General features: G+C 40.6%; 1 protein-coding gene across 5 annotated transcripts in view; it reads left to right on the top strand.

Annotated features, from left to right (window-relative positions):
- LOC142491670 (arylsulfatase D-like) overlaps positions 1-16,918 on the top strand; it is a 94,453-nt gene that overhangs the window by 60,268 nt on the left and 17,267 nt on the right. For all 5 annotated transcript variants that reach the window (XM_075594579.1, XM_075594576.1, XM_075594578.1 and 2 more), the window contains 4 exons: positions 3,970-4,106; positions 4,921-5,055; positions 12,489-12,651; positions 16,605-16,726. In XM_075594579.1, the coding sequence (XP_075450694.1) occupies positions 3,970-4,106; positions 4,921-5,055; positions 12,489-12,651; positions 16,605-16,726 (557 nt within the window). The remainder of the gene's footprint in view (positions 1-3,969; positions 4,107-4,920; positions 5,056-12,488; positions 12,652-16,604; positions 16,727-16,918) is intronic.

A 16,918-nucleotide genomic window follows, 5' to 3' on the forward strand; every position in this document is an offset into this window, starting at 1 on the left:
AATAGCAGGGATTGATAATGGGTTCTATGTTAACGTGCCCTTTGAACGCTGCATAGATTAAGCAACCAGCTGCTTCTCAAAGTAATTTCAAGTACACACTCGCAGAAATGTTATAGCAGATCACAAAATTAATAAGAAGTGGGAGATATATATATAATAATAAATTTGTATCTCACCCTCCTGATATACTGAGTTTTTAATAAATACAAATATACACAATAATTAAATTACAACTTATTTGCACGTGTAAATTTATATTAATTATACAGCACAACCCCGTTATAGCGCGATCCGCTATAACGCGGATCCGCTTATAACGCGGATCCACTTATAACGCGGTTTGAGCGAGGACCCCGAAAAAAAAATTTAAAGTTGTGTTTTTGTGCACACACACATTGCACACACTGCACACACTCACAGCACACTTCACACACTCGCAGCACAGTGCGCACACAGCACCAGCACACACAGCACACTCTCACAGCACACTGCACACACACAGCCCCCCCCACCCCCTTACCTTTGGTGTCAGCTGCTGGGGCATCGTGGGGCTGTTGGATTGGGATTGGTGCGGGGCTGGGGGGGGGGATCAATGTGGAGCTGCTGGGGGAAGTGAAGCTGCTGGATCGGGATCGATGTGGAGCTGCTGGGGCATCGTGGGGCATCGGGATCGGTGCGGGGCTGGGGGGGTATCAATGTGGAGCTGCTGGTGGAAGTGAGGCTGCGAGGGGAATGCTGGGAGAATTACCGTGGCTGCTTGGGGACGTGTAATGCTAAAGGCGCCTCACTCCACCTCTTCCCCCCTCCTCCCCCCCATCTCACGATCGGGCGCACGGCGGCCATTTTTAAAAACAATTAACGCGACCCAGGTTATAGCGGTCGGATCGGGTGGCGCTGAGCTGTAGTTATTTTAAATGCTAAGTTTTAAACAACTCTAGGTGTGCACCAATAATGTGCTTCTTGCTAGAGATTGTTTTTTAACACAACCTTATCTCTATTTTTGAAAATACATTTCATTCCAGCACATAGGTAGCACCCAGTGCCACTCTAGACACTTTAGGCGACAACCATATTTACTAACACTTATTTCAAATATTCATCAGTCAGTGGTATATTCTTTTTCGGTTTTGTGAGATTTAGGAAAGAGTAGAGTGATTCTGGCAACAGTGTTTCGGATAGATTGTAGGGGAGAGGCAGGAAGGTCAGACATCAGGAAGTTACAATAATTGAGACGTGAGAGAATGGGGGCTTGTGTCAGTTTTAGCAGTAAAGCAACAGAGAAGAGGGTGTATCTTTGTAATATTGCAGAGGAAAAAACTACCGGTTTTGGCTACCTTTTGAATGTGAGAGAGGAGAAGAGTATGGGTGTATGATAGTACTGGGTGTATGATAGTACTTCCAGCAGTAATGTGGAAGGAGGTAATAGGGCCAGGTTTGGGAGGAAATATGAGGAGCTCTGTTTTTGACATGTTTAATCTTTGGAGGGCCATCCAGGATGATATAGCAGACATTCAGAAACTTTGGTATGTACATCAGGTGTAAGATCAGGGGTTCAAAAGTAAATTTGTGTGTCATCACTATGGAGGTGATATTTGAACCCAAGTTATGTGATTTGGTCACCTAGAGAGCGTGTGTAAAGAGAAAAGAGGAGAGGTCCCAGGCCAGAGCCCTTGGGTGCCCCCACAGAGAGATCGATAGAGGAGGATGTGTTGGCAAAAGAGACACTGAAAGTACGATGGGAAAGGTAAGAGGAGATCCAGGATAGAGCTTTGTTACACATACCAAGTGTTTGGAGAATGTGAAGGCAAAGCGGGTGGTCCACACTATCAAATGCTGCAGAGAGGTCAAGTAATATGAGCAGAGTATAATGACCCCTGTATTTGGCAGCATGGAGGTCGTCAGTTATTTTAGTGAGGGCTGTTTCAGTGGTGTTAGCAGTGCGGAAGCCAGATTGTAGAGGGTCTATGAGAGAATAGGTGTTTAGAAAATGGAGCAAGCGAGAGAATACAAGACATTTAAGGAGTTTAGAGACAAAAGGCAGGAGGGAGACAGGTCAATAGTTAAAAAACGGTAGTGTCAAGCTTGCTGTTTTTGAGTAATGGTATGACTGTTGCATGTTTGAAGAAGGAGGGAAAGGTATCAGAGTAGAGGGAGGTGTTAAATATGTGTGCGAGTGTAGGGATTATAGTAGGACCAAGAGTTTTTTTAAGACATGGGAAGGAATGGGGTCATGAGGGCAGGTGGTAGAGGGAGAAGAGGCAATAAGCAACGACACATCATCCTCCTGTGACAGCGGAAAGAGTCGAGGAAGGCAGAAGGAGAGTTCGGAAGAGGAGTAGGATGAAAGGGTACAGTGGGAATGTCCTGACGTATGGATTTAACCTTTTCCTTGAAATAGTCCTGCGGTGAGATGGAGGAAGAACAGGGAGCAGAGGGTGGTCTGAATAGGGAGTTTAAGACAAAAAGAAAAGTATGCACAGTCCCAAAAATCCCTCTGTATTCAGAAAACGATGGTATCCCTCTGCTGCTTCTACTCTCCCGTGATCAGCGGGGTCAAACCGGCATACATACACACAAAGGAAGCGCAAAAAGGAAAAACCATCAGTCAAAATTGAAAAACTTTATAAATTGACTAAATAGTACATAAAAATCACACAAATATATTACATGATATAATAAAAAGATCCGAACAGATCTAAGATCCACACTATCTATGCACTAAAGGAGTATTCCCAATTCACAACCCCTTCAGAACTATATATGGAAAATTTCAGGGTGAAAAAAGAGTTTTTTCAATTTTGACTGATGGTTTTTCCTTTTTTGCGTTTCCTTTTTGTGTATGGGAGTCTAAGACAGGGAAGATTCTGTGTGGGTTAGACTTGTGCATGTTGATTAGTGAAGAAAAGTAGGTTTGTTTAGCCTGAGAGGGCAGAATTGAAACAGGATAATATAAAGTTGTAGTGAAGGAAGTCTGCGAGAGTGTGAGATTTCCTCCAGAGATGTTCAGAGGAACGAGTGCACGAGAACAGCATGCGTGTGTGGAAATTTAGCCAGGGTCTGGGGTTAGAAGGGCGAGAACGGCAGTGAGAAAGTGGGGCATGTAGATCAAGAGAAGAGGATAAGGCAAAGTTGTAACTGTATCATGTGAACACCGGTTTAAGGAGGATATGCAAGACTTTCACATCTCGTTGACCATCACTTTATAGGATTACAGTTAAAAGGAAAATTAGGTATTACTGCTGATTGACATTCTTGCATCGGTTTATTTTCCTTAGAATGATTGATTCAATGGTATTCAATATTAGTTTTTTTTATACTAATAGCACACATAACAAAAAGCTACAAACTGATCTATTCTCAAACGTGAGAAACCATTTAAAAAAAAGAATGTTAATGTCTTTGCCATCACTAATAACTTTGTTTTTCTGTGGTTAACCAACCAGTAAATTTTCTTAGTCTAAGTTTCAGTAAAAAAAAAAATTTTTTTACATTTGTATTTCGTTTGGTTGCTTGTTAACATGTGTTTCAAATGCTCAGTAAATATGATAGCTATAATTAACTTGGATGAACTTATTATTTTTTTTATTCGTAAAGCACCAACATATTCTGCAACATGGTACAGAAATTTGCTAATTACATAAACTCTTGCATACATATATAAACTTGCATTCACAGATCGATACAAAAAGCTAATTAGGACCCCATTCGTTAGAGCTTACAATCTTTTGTCTTTGTGTAAAAAAGCACCCTTGTTTCCATTTAAGAACACAAAATAAAATGTTTGTTTATTTTTGTAATGGATTCAATATCCTAAGCCTTATCACAATATTTTTCCAGTTTATAATGCATTTGTTTTCTATTGAACATAATAAAGTGACTTTATATTTGAATTCCTCTCATTTTTACCTTGCCAAGCAAACACCAGTCATACTGTATGTTACCAACAGAAGCATGTTTGTTTGATTTTAGGAACAGAGACGGTCCTTTTCTTCTCTTTGTATCTTTTCTACATGTCCACACTCCCCATGCTACCTCACCGAATTTTATTGGAAAGAGCAAGATTGGATTATATGGGGATAATGTTGAAGAGATGGACTGGATGGTTGGTAAGGGAATTTTCCATGTTTCATACCATACAATGTCAAAGATGGACCACAGTTTACCTGCTCCACTAATCTTTGAAGCTCGGTAAACAAGGTACCTCTCCCCGGCCCCCCCACTTTTTTAATTGGCATTTTAATCCGGATTCAGACTGGGGGTACCTCTGGAGCTGAACCGAATCTAACTTTTTTATGTGACATTCTTTTTGTTCCCTTTGTGGGAAATCAAAATGGCCACTGTACCTCACCCCCACAGGCCAAGGCATGATGTCACTGCTTTCTATTGGATGACCAGGCCAGTCATCTTTATATTTTCTACCAGCACATTGAAAGGTACTGTTCTCTGGGAATGGGGTGTCCACAGAGTTGAGCATAGAATGACTCAGCTCTGTTGGTCCCTGGTTTTGATTATGGGGGGGGGGAGGGGGTATTGCTGTTTTAAGCAGTATCTACACTCTGTAATGTCCTTTGCTCATATAGTGTGGGTGACCTGCCATATCTGCTACATATTTTATGAGTTGGTTCCTATCCTAATTTTAAGCCTAATTGCAAAATGCAAAGCAAAAGTCACAAAATATATTATGCATTATGGTTTCTCCAAGTCCTTGTTATTGGCCTATTTATTACAGAGAAAATTATGTTACAGCACTTGCAGAGTTGCAGGAATCAGACTTTTGACAGTAAAAAGGCATAACTGCTCTTGATACATAATTTCATACTTCCTGGGTTTTGTTTAGGTTCCCACTTCCCAATTCGAATGTGCGGGTGGAGGAGGGTGATGTGTAACATTTATAATTGGATATTTTTATTGCAATTCCAGGAGAAATACTTAATGCTATTGATCAGGAAGGTTTGGTGAACAATACACTCACTTATTTCACTTCTGACCATGGTGGATATTTGGAAGGCATGGAAAGAAATTCTGAAGTAGTAAACCCTAATGGAATTTATAGAGGTGAGAACTGAGGGTCCAGTATGTTGGAAAGTCTTTGCGATGTAATACTCAGGAATCAGGTTTCATGTCCAAATCGGCAGTCTTTATTATTCTTCAATCCGCTTCAGAGATTTTATGTAGCAAGGATACATATTAGATTATTAGATGCTTCTATTCAATGTAAAAATCATCTGAAGAAGGTAGTGACTTATACCCTCAGAACAAAGAGATATAAATCACTTGTCTTGACTAACTTTGCTGACTAAACATACTGGTTTCTCATGAAGATAAGAAAATAAGAAAAATATATATTAAAGGTAGGAAGAAAGACACATCAGAGGATGTAAAGCAGAGACATGAATCCTGGGACCAAAGCCGAGAGCAGGTCACACCTATCAGGAATATAAGTTAGCGCATACTGTAGTATCAGCAGAATACAGTACAATGTGTGGGAAAGAGTTTAAAACTGGGAAAGCAACTCTCATCAATAATATATATACATACATCCTGTCACTCAGTTTCAAGTCACCCCTGATACGAATAACATTGTATACTATTTGTTTCAAACTGCCCATAAGATCCTTCGTGAGAAAAGCAACTTAAAACATTTTAACCTATTAAGTGCTGAATATATATATATTGTTTATATATTGATTGCTGTCCTACTTATATAGAAAATATGTGTATAAAATATCACAGTAAGCATTAGATTAATTGTATACAGTAGGATAACTATTTATTTAAGGATTTATTCCCATGTTACGGAAACTCTTAAAAGAAAAATTGTCAAACGTAAGTATTTCATACCATATTTTGAAAGTTTAACCAATGTTTGAAAATAATATCTGAGATTCACGGTGGGTGTCGCAGCCCAATTTCGCTCTTAGCACTGTCCCCTATTGTAATTGGCTCTAAGACAGTATTGGCATTCACAACTTTAAGTATCTTGTCGTGGGATGAAGCAAACAAAACTTAGAACCTACCCTTCCCCCCTACTGTATGGTCAGAGAAACATGATTGTAACGGTAAATAAAGGAACATATTTACGTCTTAAAAAGGAATGTATGAAATATGTTAAATTGGTCCAAACTTTGTAATGTCCAAGATATATCAGTGCCATTCGTTATGTTTTCTTATGACCGCACCTTTACATTTTAATTTCTTGGTGACAATATAAATCTTTTTTTCACCTTGCCTAAAAACTGTATAGAGCAACAACAAATGCACATTGTGGTAGCACAAATAGTTGTTTGGGTTCCTTTAGAAGAATTCTTGTCCAGGTAAAACAATTTGGTCACTGGGATCAGCTTCACTCTGACGACAAATAGAAAGCCATGAGATTACAGTACATAGTGGCTTGCTTCAATTTGAGTAGTTCTTGTAGCTTTGAGTGCCATAGTTTAGCTCAGAGGAGACTGGCTCATACAAGGTAAAAAAAAAATGTTTGGGAGGGATTGTTTTAGCTTGTGAGAGATTCCCTATTTAACTTGTAATTTCTGATTAAATTCAACAAATCAACTACCATACGGAGGAGGGTTATTTACTCAATTCTGGTGGTTGCAACACCATGGTTATCAAAGGAAAAAGATTGCTTCCAATACGAGACCCTTTTCATTAAGATTGGACTGTTTTTTCTGTGATCCTCCTCCCAGTTCCACACCCAGGGCACTAGTAAATAAACCCATACGGCCAGATTTACTAACCTGATGTTATTTGCTCTGATTTAACAGAGGTTATCTACAGACAGAAGAATTTAACCAGAAGTTATTTCAAGGGTTAACACGGAGTTAAAGCTTGGTTATTCTATTTAGTGATATGCATGATGATAAACCTAATATTAATTTACGTTAATGTTGGATTAAATAGTCACACAGATCATAGTGCATTTGGGCCTATTTCTCTTAAAGTTGAAACCTCAATCTGCGTTTGGAGTAAACTGTGAAATTCTACAGCCAGAATACATAATGTTTTGCATATTAAAAACATCAAAGCCATCCCACCTTTCAGAATACGGCTCAAGGCTTCATTATTTGAAAGTCTTTCTGAATCCAGATACATTCTTCGTTCCACCTTTTTGGCGTTTTAAAAAGCTCATAGCACCAGGGATTGCTCTCTTTGGCGTGAGACAAGACATTGAGATAGATGGATAGATGGATGCATGTGTGTAAAGGAACATTTATTTATTTTTGGCGGGGGCGCATTTTTTCCGATCTGCTCAAATTTTCCAAACTAAATCACTTATCTCTAGTATCAAACTCTACGTCTCCCATAATGGCTTCTTCTGTATATCTTGTTTTTGGGTTTTAAAAAATCCACAAGGTCTGAAGTGGCAAACTTTATTGGCTAATAATTTTGCAGCTAAATGTAAGAAACACTTTGCTCAAATTTCTATTTGCATTAAATGTAACAATGAGTCAACTACATTGTATCTGTGCTAATAGTGTTTGAAACGGTAGATCAGACTGTTACACTGGGATCACAATCACCAGACAGAATGTGGGGAAAAAAACAAAAGGTTTATTTCGACTGAAGCACATTGGGCGCAACACAGTAAAAAAAAAAACTGTTACAACTTGCCAGAAAATGGGGAGAAGGGGAACGTGTACCTACTGTTGTTGCCCCAGGTGTTATTCCAAAGTCCAACTATAGACTAAGTCGTCGATACGCCCAGATCCGTCAGTCAGATAGCTATCCCTGCAAGCTCATCTTAAGAGTTTATCCATGCCAGTCATAGGATAGGCATCATTGACTGTTTGGACATTGTGCTGCCTGTAGTCCATGTAGTAGCTTTGGGCACCAGGACTACTGGTGTAGCTCAGAGTTTGGCATGCCAGATCCTTCAGTGGAGGGTTACACACTGCCATCACCACTGGCCCACTCGAATAATATGCCTTCAGTATATTGATGTGGTACGTCGTCTGCCTAAACTGGTACTCAGTCACATATAGAAGCACATGCACACCGCTGGTAGGTGCTGGAGGGGGGTACTTATCTGCCGGTGCGCTGTGTCCAGGGAGGTCCAGACATCCCAGAGGTACTTGAGCAAAGGAATGGAAGCAGGCACACGGTCTTGCTAAAGGTGCAGTTTATTGTGCCACCAAAGGTCCAACGTTTCGGCAATAGATTGCCTTTATCAAGGAGAGGGCTACAGAACATACTAAACATACCACTATTTATACACAAATGGGTACTCACCCCTCCACGATCACTGCTGCCTTGCTCTTGGATGTCGACGCCCCCATCATGACGTCAGAGCACCGGCCCGACGTGGCATGATGACGTCATGCGCCACCAGGGGAGGATCCCAGGGCTCCACGAGGAGACAGCCTCCCCAATGCCTGTAGTAGGAAAAGATGCTGTCCTGCAGGATGCTGGACACTCAGGGAGCAGCCCCCTTACTGGCAGCAGAGGCTCCTCCGGTGATGTCAGAGTGCCCTCACGACGTGACGCGATGACGTCAGACGTCCGGGGGGGGGGGGGGCGGGCCCCAGGCATCAGACCTGCCCTGGAGTGGAAAAAGACAGCCTGATGCCCAAGGAGACCTGAATGATCGTGCAGGGGTGAGAGCCCTTACATAAACAAACAAGTGTAGTGAGACTTTAATATATTATAAAAGAACAAAAGTAAATAAAGTGTACAAGCTAATTGTATAACCACAGTGTCACCTAATAAAGTGTCTAAAAATGGTGTAGAACTGTATTTATGCTAGCAGCATTATGTATAGAATGAGAACCTGAAAGGATACATGACACATATAGATTAATGCATATACAGCAATCCTTAGAGGAGCATAGTGTTCATAATGATTCGCAGGGGTCCATGGCGAGACGCACAGAGCCTTACAGATGTTCTTCAGCTACCTCCTGTCGAGAAAGCATTTGAAATTTTGTTGTTCATTAAGACCCCTGCCATTACTTGTCTGCAGTGTTTGGATCCAATAAGCCTCACGCCTCAGTAAAAAGGTTTCTCTATCAGGGTATCCCTGTCTTGGTGCTATTTGTTCAATCCCCATCACTCTAAGGGATGCCACAGTGTGTCTGTATTCAACACAGTGCTGTACCAGTACAGTAGGGTCCGTACCCTTACGTATCACACTTTTGTGTTCAATGTATCTCACTTTAAGCATGCGTGTAGTCTTGCCTACATAGACAAGACCACATGGGAACCTGATAATGTACACCACAAATGTAGATCTACATGTTATACGATTATGAATAGTGATTTTTTTACCACTATGTGCATGACAAAATACGTCCCCGGTAATAAGACTGTTACACACAGAACAATTCATACACCGGAAGTTACCCTGTTTACCGCCTTCTAGGAAGTGGGGCGTATGGTAGTTGTCTTTGTTGTCAGCATGTATCAAGTTGTCTGACAGATTTCTCCCTCTCCTATAAGCAACCAAGGGGGGTGTCTGACAACTATCTGCTAACACCTCATCATTCTGCAGCAGGTGCCAATGTTTCCTGATAGTAAATCTAACAAAATTACTAGCCCTATTGTATGTGGTGGTAAATACAATACGTTTCTTATCCTTAGTTGCCCTATTAGGAATCACCTCTTTGTTAAGGGCTGCATCAAGCACTGCCGGGGTACTGTATATCCCCTTTTAGTGAACCTCTCACGAAGGTCATCCATAGCCGGTGCTAGTTTGTCCTGTCGACTAGTGATCCTAGAAACCCTCACTTTTTGTGAGAAAGGCAGGGCATTGATGAGGGATGGGGGATGGTGACTGTCAGCACGTAACAGGGCATTACTGTCAGTATCTTTTCTGTAAAGGTCTGTGTGGAACTCACCATTTTCTTGGGAAATCAGGACATCTAGAAAGGTTAACTGCTTAGAGCTCCAGACATTAGTAAGCTGTACAGGAGAAGGGAGATTGTGTAAATAATCAAAAAATGACAGTAACTGGTCCTCAGTACCTGTCCACACAAAGAACAGATCGTCAATATACCTATAATACCCAATTATGTATTTAAAGTATAATGATGCGTATATATACTTCTCCTCAAAATCTACCATATACAGGTTGGCATACGTGGGTGCCATGTTGCTGCCCATCGCAGTTCCCTTAATTTGCAAAAAATGCTCCTTTTCAAATTTAAAATAGTTTTTATGAAGGATGAAATGTAATAGGAGCAAAATATATTCAGTGGGGACTGTCGCCTGGTAGTGGGCAGATAAAGCAGTTTTTACTATATTTAAGCCATCCTCGTGAGGTATAATTGTATACAAGCTGTAGACGTCCATACTGACCATTATGTGGTCAGTACCATTGCGTGGGATATCTTTGAGTTTGGTTAAAAAGTCAAAGGTATCCTTCACGTATGAGCGTGCTTTCTGTGCTATGGGGTTGAGGAATGTGTCAACATATATGGCTAATGGTTGATTAAGTGAATGTATAGCTGCTATTATTGGTCGCCCTGGAGGTGACTGGAGATTTTTATGTATTTTTGGGAGGGTATAAAACAATGGGCATTTGGGATGTTCTATTGTGAGAAATTCTGCTTAAGTCTCAGATATCCAGCGGTTGTTAAGGCCAAGCCTCGAAGCCCTAAAGTGGATACATTCCTTTGCCATAGCTGAGGGCCAGAGGGCGGCCAACATCTCCAAGGTTTTGCAGAGCCACTCATCCCATAGGCTCACTCCCGGAGCTATGACATGGAAGCAGCTGAAGGGGATTATGCAGTGACTAGATGCTCCCTAGGTTCTGCACACACCTCGTCCTCATACTGTACGAGGTCCTCGACGAGCTCGTGTTTGCAGAGCCCCTCAGTGGGCAATCCAAACTCTGCAATGGTGTCTTGCTCTTTGAGCTACATACGATACCCGGCTACAATTTCGCCATCGATCGTCAGACTATAACTGATTGGAGGGGTGGAAAGTTGGAACGCTTGCTTGGCATGGTGCTCCTGTAACTCCTCATTCTAGGATCTCTAAATCATCTCTGTGCTGAACGGCCAGCAAGAATTCCAGAACTGAGTCAAGGTATCCCACCTTTGCTACCAGAATAATAAGTTTCTCATGGTAGACAAGACTATATTGCCCCAGGATTGAAATTACCAGACAGAATGTAGGAGTTGATTAAAACAAGGTTTATTTTGGCTGAAGCCTAGAGGGAGCAACATGGTATAAAAACACTGTTTGATCTCGCTAGGAAACAGAAGTTCCAGAGACTTCTAGCTAACTAAAGTTGGTGCTTGGTGCTGCTGGAGCAAGATTAACCAGGATGTCTCTATGATCCGTCCATTTCAGTGTATCCCAATTACTTGGTATCATGGCTTCTCAGGTCAAAGTTCATATTTCCAGTTGTTCATGTGACTAGAGACTAACTGTGGAACTCTGGTCGACATCAGTTTACATAGAACTCCCGGCTTGCATCTCAAAGCATGGAAACCCAGGTGCCGATCAGAGGCTGAGGGCTTGCCCTGGACAGAGCAATAAGGACTGGAGGCTGGTAGTGATGTAGACAAGACCCCTAGGAGAGGGCAATATGAACTGGCCAATCGGGAATGAGCCAACGGTGCTAGGACCTAGGCATTGCTCCATATTTCCTTCATGGTGCGGTGCTGGACCAAGGGACGTTGAAAGAGGAGGTGAAAAAATGTGTATGTGCGTGCACTGACCCGGTGCCATCTTTAAATGACCTGCACAGCCTTGTCAATGTTGCAGGACATTTAAAGGTGGTGCCAGAGTGGCGATCGTGTGTGACTCACAGCAGAAGCATTAAGGGTCATCGACAAGGGAGCTTGGTCACACAGGAAATTGATGGTTCGGGACAGGGCACACAGGACCGGTCCCGCGTCATTGATACATCAATGTCCTGCAGGGCCGATCTCGCTCATCAATGTCCTTTGCTGATGCTGCCGCCACTGACTCCCACATGTGCCCACCACTCCAACACATCTTTAAATATCCTTTGTCATTGATGAGGCTGTGCAGGACATTTCAAGGTGGCACCCCTTTTTGCTTGGTGGCCCGGACAAGTGCCTGGCCAGCCCGCCCCTTAATCCAGCACTGGCAGGATGAGGTGACTCACTGATGGGGTGAGAACACTCTGCCTTCAAGTGACTGGCACATCCCAATCCAACTTCCCTTTGTCTCAACACACTGCACCTGGCCCAACATAATACAGACTTTGAAGTTATATGCTGGCCTCGTTAAGAGACTCCAGGGTAGAATATAGACTGAATCCCACAGAAAATACATAGTGAACACAAACACCAAATAAACTGGATTTAGAGAACTAATTTTGGGAACGCACCTACACAGTACCTGGCAGCCATTTTGGCTACACTTAGATGGCCATTCTGACGCAATACCCGAGTCACCATCTTGACTGGTGGGGACAATCAGCGAGCTCAACCTTTAATGTGCTCTTCAGGCTGATCCTACCATCACAATGTTCATTTATGATCCTTTGCTTTCTTTCTACTGTTTGCATCTTACAGGTGGGAAAGGCATGGGAGGCCTGGAAGGTGGGATAAGAGTGCCAGGAATATTTCGATGGCCAGGTGTGCTGCCTGCCAACACTATTATTGATGAACCTACAAGTCTCATGGATATATTCACCACAGTCATCCAGCTTTCAGGAGGCAAACTACCACAAGACAGGTATGATTATGCTTATAGAATAATGCCTGTAATAGCTGTACTTTTTTTCTAACTCCATTGCGTCAAAGGAAAAATGGCTTGTTTTTAAATTTGCCACAATTTTTTTTTTTTTTTTTTTAAGGTTTTTTTTTTTTTTTTTTAAGTATAGTACATTTTAAACATTTTTGGCCACATATCAAACAATTGATAGAAATTCCTTCTCAAAAAATTACAAAGTAATGAATCCAAATGTGCTAAATGGCAAAATATGCATTTTCACTTTTGTGGGTAAAAAAGATCTATTGATGATAATCAATTGAAGTATATCAACCCGTCTATACATCTAGGTATCAGGCTGAAATTGGAAACTGAAGCCTGGGTTCTAGCCCCAACCGACTCCCACGGCCCTGATTGGCCCATCACAGACGTTCTCTCGCTCTGTGATTGGCCGATGTTGCATCAGAGCTCTGATTTTCTCTGCACCCAGTGGTTTCAGATAGAGGCCAGGAAACTATGTAAACCCCAGCCGATCAATTGGTCAGATTAGATCCAGACTCTGGGAGACCATTTGTGTTCCTCTGGGTTTTTGCTGAAAACATACAAATTCAGAATGTCTCGGTAGTATAGACGAGCAGGACTTTTAAACTTACTAGGACGCAAATGGCATCCTTCCAGTACCATGGTAGCCAGAAATGTGGCTTTTAGAAGACATCATGGGTAAGCCTCCTGAAGTGGCACCTAGCAAGGCTAGAATTCCCCCATAATCCCTGTTATGTTGAATAATCCTGAAAATGTTCATTGTATTGCTCCTGTTAGTTCTAACTTAAATGAAACCTGTTTTATTTAACTCCTTCATTCTGTCTGGCCTTTGCGACCCCGTGTAAATTGTCCTGGTCTACCATAACAACTGTTACCTAAGAAACCCAAGTTTTGACCTCATACTTTGGGGCAGATTCATCAAGGGCTGGAACAGATTAATGCACCTGATCTGGGTTTACCTTCTATAGACTTGTACTTTACTTCCATAAAGCTGTACTGGCACTTTCTGCATTTGTTTACCCTGTGTAAGTAATGTGGTAATGTCCTTTGAGATACGAGAAGCGACATTTGTATATACAAGGTGTGTGTGTGTGTGTTTGTGTGTGTGTGTCTCTACACATGCCTGAAATTCCAAAGGGTGACATGCCATAGAGACCTAATTTACCAACTTTTGTAATCTTTGAGCGGAGAAAAGTGAAAGTATACAATGTTTGTATTTCAATGTAATGTTTGTATTTCAATTGGTTATCATCAGTAGTGTTTGCCCCCAAAATGTAAAACAAACATTTTGCCATTTGGCACATGCTTATTATTTTGTGATTTTTAAGAAGGAACCTATATCAATAGTTCAGAGTGGTACAGATGCAGAGGCCGTTGTCCAACCTTTTCTCAGAGCCGTTTTTGTTAAGTCTGCGGGATTCACTTGTTATTCTTCCGTGAATGCTGCCAATTACATCTGTGTTTACTGTTGTTGATATCTTTGAATTACTTGGATTCTGATTTGTTTGGTGCAGTTCTTCGCGTATCCGCCAGATGGATAATACAGTTATGTACTGTAGTCAATTTTCAGGTGTTTCAAAACCAGATAAAAACAGTCTACCACAGTGATCCATTGTAAATTGACCTTGGTCGCTGAAGACGTTATCAAATTTAGGCGTTTTCCTAATGTAAGTATCTAAGCACAATGTTTAGTACATTATTCTCAATTGCTATGCCCGCACAATTGCTGAATAGACAGACACTCAACATCATGTGAAGTCCTTATACTAAACCAAACTGTAGTTATGCATATTTAATATTTTCTGCAATTAATGCTGGATAAGAAGGTGACTTTAGCAGAGATATATCATCATATCATTCAGAACTATGATTTTTTTTTTTTTTTTAATTTTCACCAAACCATTGTGGGTGGAAGCATTCGATAAGGCAAACTTTAACTAATGAGGATTGCATTTTTCACACAGCCCCTCCTTCGGGAGATAGCAGAGGTTATTGGTCTCTGCTCCCATCTTTTGCCGGTATGTTTGCTCATGGCAACTTCAAATGGAGAAAGGTCAGGTTTAATCCATTTAAGATTCGTACTTCCAATAACGGGGCTGACCGCCACTGAAAACCTGGTGAACCGCAATCCTTGCTACCTGGCCCCTCCTGATTACCAGCTTGATTACTAGCTTCAACAGGCACCTGTCAACTATAATGCAGACTACAGGAGTGACCCCAGCTTGCATACACAACACACCTGACATTTACTCATCTCCACTCAGTTGGCAAAGTTTATAATGAAGGTAACTATAATGTACTATACTGTATTACACTATACAGTACAGTATTAACTTTAATTCCCAATGACACTACAGAAAATAAGTGGTTTCTACTATTTACAGTAGATACACTAACTACTACTGTCTAGCAGATACAGTATCTAGCGACTCCGTGAGGAAATGCACTGTATCTTACTGTACAGTCATTTAATTAGGAACATAATGACACACGTGCAAAAATGTGATGACACGCAACAAAAATGTTCCAATTTGACTTACACGCATGCGCGGAATAAATATTTTACATTCGGAAGAACAGGCGACTTTGTATTTTTGTATTTTAACTTTATTATCCTGTACAAATAAAACATTTAATTCGTTAAAGATACTTTTTGTTGTTTGTGTTCATATTTTTAATTTTCTAAAGTTTGAGTATTTGTGTATGGCTAAGGAGCCTCCGGACTTTTTTCCCATGTACACTATACAGTATAAACTCGTAACGTTAATCTTCAAATTACAATTACACACACTTGAAGTACTCTACGGCAATAAAATACAGGTTGAATTGCAATTAGATTTTTAAGACAACTTGCGATTGCCCACTTGAGTTTCTCGGCGGTATTGCAGACAATGCTAAAATGCAATTCTCTGCACTCTATCAAAACACGAGTAAACTCGCGTCCTAGCGTGGGAAAAATTCAAGAAATCACGCACCATGACTGGGTATGCCAAGGAATATAAGCCGCAAAATTTTCGGATAACGGACGCGGCATCTGTACTTGGCCATCAAATCTTAAGATAAGAAATAAGCTGCAACATCAGAGTTCTCTACAGAAATGTAAAGGAACAAACCTAGAAAATAATTACATTTAAATATATGAAAAATAATGTATTTCTCAAGGTGGTATGTAATTCCCACCCAAAAATACTATAAACAGGAAGGATGAGCAATAAACAGTAGAATAAATAAGACCAAGATAAATGTATATTGATGCCAATACAACAGTAAGATCATAGTAGACTCAAATGATAACAATAGTATACATATGTGTACAGGTACAGTATATAGAAAAATGTAATGCATACGGTATAATATCAAAAATCTTACTACAAATAAGGAAAGCATAACGGGCGGACACCCTGGTGAGTGAGTGAGTGAGTGAGTGAGACTCAATATTTCGGGACGAAAACTGCCCTTTATCAAGAGTCTTATCAGACGCTCTCTCAGTAGTGAATTGAACCTGCATTTCGCTAAAGCTTTCCCTCTACCACTGTGCTGAGACTATTGGGAAATCTGTTGTGCTCGTGGGCAGTATACAGTACAGTAGTTATGATGCAATTGATGTAAAAAAGAAGCCTTACCACTGTAATAGAAATATACATGTACTAAGAATCAAAAAACTTTCAGAAAGTCCTAGTTTGTGATTGCTCTTCTAGTAACTCGTGCAACTACAACATTTTTTAAATTTCTTTTCACCAGTTATTTAGGTTTTTTTGTTTAGATACTATGTCAGAAAATAAACTAAAAGAAAAAAAAATCCAAATTATGAACTTTTTTGCTTGTCATTTAATTTACAACCTTCTACTTTATATGCATTACAGTAATTTAAACATATGCATTTCAAAGTCAGAATATCTAGAATTTATATAACATTATCTGTTTCATCATATTAGGATCATTGATGGCAAAGACCTAATGCCTCTGATGCAAGGAATGGTTTCAAACTCAAACCATGAGTTCATGTTTCATTACTGTGGGGATTACTTGCATGCAGTTCGTTGGCATCAAAAGAACAGTAAGTGTTTCAGTAAAAAGAATTATTTCAGAAGTATGGTTTGCCTCATAATCTTTTTTTAATGTGTTTGATGATAGTTATTTGTGTTATTGTTTAGTGTTTGTGTTATTTACTACAGCCTATCAACTGCAATACCAATGGAAAAGAATTGCACCAGATTTAGCAAAGGAAACCCAAAACCAATTGTCGCAT

This window comes from Ascaphus truei, chromosome 3, assembly GCF_040206685.1.
Source record: "Ascaphus truei isolate aAscTru1 chromosome 3, aAscTru1.hap1, whole genome shotgun sequence".
In the NCBI taxonomy this organism is placed as follows: domain Eukaryota; kingdom Metazoa; phylum Chordata; class Amphibia; order Anura; family Ascaphidae; genus Ascaphus; species Ascaphus truei.